Source organism: Chinchilla lanigera, unplaced genomic scaffold (assembly GCF_000276665.1).
Source record: "Chinchilla lanigera isolate Chin_1 unplaced genomic scaffold, ChiLan1.0 scaffold00094, whole genome shotgun sequence".
NCBI classification, from domain to species: domain Eukaryota; kingdom Metazoa; phylum Chordata; class Mammalia; order Rodentia; family Chinchillidae; genus Chinchilla; species Chinchilla lanigera.
In genome coordinates, this window is record NW_004955495.1 from 5,788,910 (window position 1) to 5,794,151 (window position 5,242).

A 5,242-nucleotide genomic window follows, 5' to 3' on the forward strand; every position below is an offset into this window, starting at 1 on the left:
CCCCGACCCCCAGAAGAGACGCCGTGCCCAGGTGGGCCTGCACCTGCTCCGCCCGTGTGCTGCCAAGAGAGGCCCTCAGCCCCGACACCATCACACACATCCCTGCTCCAGGAAGCCAGGGAGGGTCCCCAGCAGGGGCCCTGCAGCAGGGTCGGAAGCCTGGGGGCGCACGTTCCTCCTTGTAACACACCCCTGCACGTTCCTTTCTGATTTATTTATTGCAGTACTGGGGGTTGAACCCAGGCTGTTCACACTGGGCTACATCCCCATCCCTTTGTATTTACTTTGAGACAGGGTCTCACTAGGTCACTAAGTTGCCCAAGCTGGGCTAGAATTTAAGAACCTCCCACCTCAGCCTCCCAGAATGTTGGAACTTTATAAATGTCACAAATCAGCACTGCCTGAATGGGGTCCACCTTGGTGGGAAAGGGCCGTCCCCCACCCCCTGGTTAGGCTCCGTGTGTTCTCAAAGCTGGAGCCGGCCCGACTTGCTTACAGTCGCTCCGACGCCTGGCTCTAGGGATAGGAAGCGGCCCAGGGCAGCCCCAGCGCACGGAGATGCTCTTAAGAGGCGCTTTCTGAATGCATGAGGATCTGATGGGTAGGGGTGCGTATGAAGGGGGCCCAGAAGCCCTCATGGCCTTACTGGTTGAAGCAGTGGGCGGCAGACAGCAGCCAGCGGTCGCCCACCACGGTGGCTCCGCAGAAGTGCCGGGTCCCATCCTTCAGGCTGGCCTGCCACGGCACCTCCCCAGACACGGCCCCGGTCCCGCCCACGATGCGGAGCGGTTTCTCCATGGCTGGCCTGGCCCCGCAGTCTGCAGGGGGACAAAAAGGTGGTGAAGGGGTCTTGGATACCGGTGTCCTGGGCCCTGAGGGGCTATGGGGACACCAGAGCAGAGCTTGCTGGCTGAAGCCACCCCATTCGACAGAGGAAGCCGCAATCAGGAGGCTTCAAAGGTCACACGGCAGGAGGTGGCATAGCTGGGAACATGTATGTTAGAAAGGTAAAGCTAAATTTATAAGGTCCTGCCAGGTGTGGTGGCGCACGCCCCATAATCTTAGCACTCCAGAGGCTGAGGCAGGAGGATCCCTGCAAGTTTGAGGCCAGCCTGGGCTACACAGAGTGTAAGGCCCTGTCTCAAAAAAGAAGAAAAAGAAAAAGGAAGAAAGAAAGAAAGAAAGAAAGAAAGAAAGAAAGAAAGAAAGAAAGAAAGAAAAAGAAAAGTCATATAGAAAGAAAGAAAGAAAAAAAGAAAAGTCCTATCTTGAGTAAGAGTCCTTGTCCAAAGCTTCACACCCAGGTGTGAAAAGAGGCAGATTCTCAGACCAACCTGACTCCAATCCTCCATGTAAGGGCAGAGCATTCTATGCTCCGGGGAGGATCACATGCAGCAGTGCTGCTGCGGATTTTAGAGGAAAAGATTTTTGGTGAGGTCTGAGACTCACAGAGAGCTTCTCAGATGTCAGGCAGAGTAACTGCGCCCACACCTCCACCCTGCACACAAGAACGGAAAACACATACAGCCCTTTACACTGTTATGGCTGCGTCTGGAAGTCCCCCAAAGCGTCACGCAGTCATAGGTTGGGGCTCTTCAGAGGCGGCTGGATCTAGAGTGTGTGATGCTGGGATTAAGAGTGGGTGATTACTAAATCATAGGTTCCTGCCCGGGTATGAACTGCTGAATTATTATGGTGGTGATGGTCTAACATGGCTGAAGCCCAAAGCAACGGCTTATCTTCCCAATGACCGCCCCAGCTTTTTCTCCTCCCCTCAGCCCAAGTACAACTTCCTCTTGCCCTTCCAGCATGCCCAAAGAAACTCCCAATGAGCTCCTGATACGTCACTAAGCCCGCCCCTTAAGCTCCGCCCCCTAGCCAGAGTCTTTACACCACCCCACCCCCGTTTAGCCCCACAGGAGTGCGGTAATCACATGCTGTCCTCTCCTCTCCATGTCCACGGTAAAGGCCTTATTGCCACTTGTCACTTGTTCCTTGCTGCATGCTGCCTTCTGCCTGCCATGAACTGTTTCTTCTTTGTGATGCCCCTCTGCCATGCCGTGCTGCCTTGGAGCCAGCCAACGATGAACTGAAACTTCTACAAAGTGTGAGCTAAATAAACCTTTCCTCCTTTAACTTTGGGTGTTGGGTATTTTGTCTCAGCAACAAGAATAAGTAACTAAGATATAAACCTATGTCTTCAACTCACAGTGAGCAAGAGCTCTGGGACACTGCCCCCCTGTCCACAGATGGACACATAGCAAGGTCCACCCACACTCAGGAGTACTACACAGGCAAGAAAAGGAGTGAGGTTGTGAGACTTACCACAGCATGGACAGACCGTAAGGAAACCATACTCAGTAAGAGACGCCGGACACAGTGGACACTCAGCATGGGGCTCCATGGACAGGAAATGCCCAGGACAGGTGAACCCAGAGACAGGAAGTGGACTGGGGGGTGCCAGGGGCTGGGGAGGGGACAGGTGACTGCTTATGGGGATGTGGCTTCATTTTGGAGTGATGGAATGTATGGAATTGGTGGTGATGGCTACACAATTCTGTGCCTGTACTAAAAGCCACTGAAGTGTAAACTTTGCTCTGTGCTCACTGACAGAGATCAATGATCCATCACCAAACTCCCTCCCACTGAGTGACCCCTAACACATCAAAATCAAAGCAGACATCAGTGATCAATCACCAGTCTCTCACCTTGGCTCCCAACAGACATCAATAATCAATCACCAATCTCTGCACTGAGTGCCTGGGAAGCCAGTAGTAAGCCACCCAGCCCTGCACAGGTGTGACACTTCCTGTCCCTGTCCACCTGGGAGGTACCTTGTGGCTTAGCTGTGCTGACAGTGTCGAGGGGCACAGCGCTGGGGGCAGGCGTGGCTTTGGCGGGGGTACTGGGGCTGGTGAGCTTGGTGGTGCTGGCGGTGGCAGGGCCAGGAGCCACGGTGGGGGCCAGGAGTGAGCTGCCCATGCCGGTGACCTCCAGGATCCACTCCCGCAGCCTGGTGACCCGGGCATAGACCCCCGGACGTCGGGCTTCTGCGCAGCCGATGCCCCAGCTCACGATGCCGGCCAGGAAGAACCTGCCCGAGGGCTCCTCGCAGACCAGTGGCCCTCCCGAGTCGCCCTGGGAAACAGAAGCACCCTCAGCAGAGGTCAGGGATCCCCGGCAGAACCAGAGGGTCAAAGAGGAACCCAGAACCAGGACGTGAGACCTCTCTCTGTGTGAGCTCAAGAGCAAATGTAGGCTGATAATCCACATCTCAGGACCTCTGTTTTCTCCTCCTCTGGAGGAAATGAAACCAAGACATTTGGACTATGGAATCTCTAACATACCTTTTAACTCTTTAACTGTTGGCAGCCTGAAACTTGACCTAAATAAACAACATCCTCTCCCTCCATAACCCACTAGACCTTTGATAATATCACCACTTGCTTAGGCTGACAGTCTGGCTGCAGGGTGGAGCCTTCAGCCATCGCGCTGACAGCTGCAGTCTTCCTGTCAAACTGCTTGATCTCCTCTCATGCATCCTGCCTGTCTGTCCTTCACTTTGTCCCCACACCCAGCTCACCAGGACTTATGTTCTTTTGGTTTTGTGGCACTGGGGATTAAACTCGGGGAGCAGCATGCTACATCCCCAGCCCTTTTTTATTTTTTATTTTGAGACAGGATCTCACTAAATCTCTAAGTTGCCCAGGCTGAGATTGAATTTGTGATTCTCCTGCCTCAGCCTCCTGAGGAGCTGGGATGACTGGTGGCACCACATGCTGAGCCTGGTATTCTCCTTCTTTCTCTCTCTCTCCCTCCCTCCCTCGCTCTCTCTGTCTTTCTCTCTCTGATCTCTCTTTGAGACAAGGCCTCGCTATGTCATTCAGGCTGGCCTTGAACTTGAAGAGATCCTCCTGCCTCAGCCCCCTGAGTGCAGTGTTGGTTTCTGAGCTGGGTGCTGCTGGTGGCCCTGCTTACAGCTAGGGAAGCTGAGTTTTGGGGAAGAGATGTCTTCAGCTTCCTGTTCCAAAGTGGCTGCCAAAGTGCTGGTGCTCTCATCCTGCTTTTCTCTCCCCATCTGGGCAGTTGTCAAGCCAGAGGTGCTACAGAAAGCCACTGTGGAGCTGCTGTATAAGCTTACGCCACCACACCTGGCTCTGAGGCTCACATTGTTAAACACAAACTCTCATTACTTCCCATGTTCCCTTTCAACATGGACACCTGAGTGCAGGGAGCAGTCTCTTCATTTCCCCACCCACTGGGAAGGAGGATAGAAAGTTCAAACCCAGCCTGAGCAACTTAGTGACTCAATGAGACCTTGCCTCAAAATGAGAAGTTAAAAGGGCTGGGCATCCAGCTCAACGCAAAAGCCCCGTTCCGTTTCCAGGAATGAATGAGTGAATGAATGAATGGATTTATGTGCTTCTCCCCCTGTGGAGAGGAAACACAGAGGGGGGTCCATGGGGCAGAAGCAGGGGGCTCACCTGGCAGGAGTCCACCTTCCCATCCAGGTAGCCGGCACACAGCATCCTGTCAGTGAGCGAGGGGCCGTATAGGCTGGCACACAGGGCCTGGTCCAACAGCTCCACGGTGGCTTTCTGTAGCACCTCTGGCTTGACAACTGCCCAGATGGGGAGAGAAAAGCAGGATGAGAGCACCAGCACTTCGGCAGCCACTTTGGAACAGGAAGCTGAAGACAGTCTCTTCCCCAAAACTCAGCTTCCCTAGCTGTAAGCAGGGCCACCAGCAGCACCCAGCTCAGAAACCAGCAGAAGATAAACCTGCCACAGATGCTCCTGGTAACACTCTTCATCTGGGCAAATAAGGGGCATCACCCCTCGTCTCCCCTCCCGACCCACCTGCCCTCCTGCTCTCCGGCTCAAGGGGTGCCAGCTCCTTGCTTCTAGGTGCTCAGACCCAACTCCCTCTGCATCACTCCCCTCACGGAAACCCCGGTGCTGACATGGCCATGGCTGCCATATTGGGCAGTGTAAATCTAGAATGTTCTAGACCAGGGCAGCCCTGTGCGATGAGAATGTCCTCTGCTGCACTGTCCAGTCCCCCCACAACACACACGCCAGACTCTTCCTGCCTCCCGGAGCTCACCCTCGCCCCAGGATGCTCTCTCTGACCCCAAACCCTGACCCTTGACCCTGACCCCTGACCCGTCTGGCTGCCCCACATCTGCCAGGTCTTCATGGAAGGCTTACCTTCCCAGAACCCCACTCTTTTTTTTTTTTTT

General features: G+C 54.4%; 1 protein-coding gene across 1 annotated transcript in view; it reads right to left on the reverse strand.

Annotated features, from left to right (window-relative positions):
* The window catches only part of Tmprss9 (transmembrane protease, serine 9), a gene marked incomplete at its 5' end in the record, with an annotated part of 18,172 nt that overhangs the window by 6,093 nt on the left and 6,837 nt on the right, over positions 1-5,242 (reverse strand). The window contains 4 exon segments of the mRNA XM_013505213.1: positions 1-59; positions 647-818; positions 2,835-3,138; positions 4,485-4,621. Coding sequence (XP_013360667.1) covers positions 1-59; positions 647-818; positions 2,835-3,138; positions 4,485-4,621 — 672 coding nt within the window.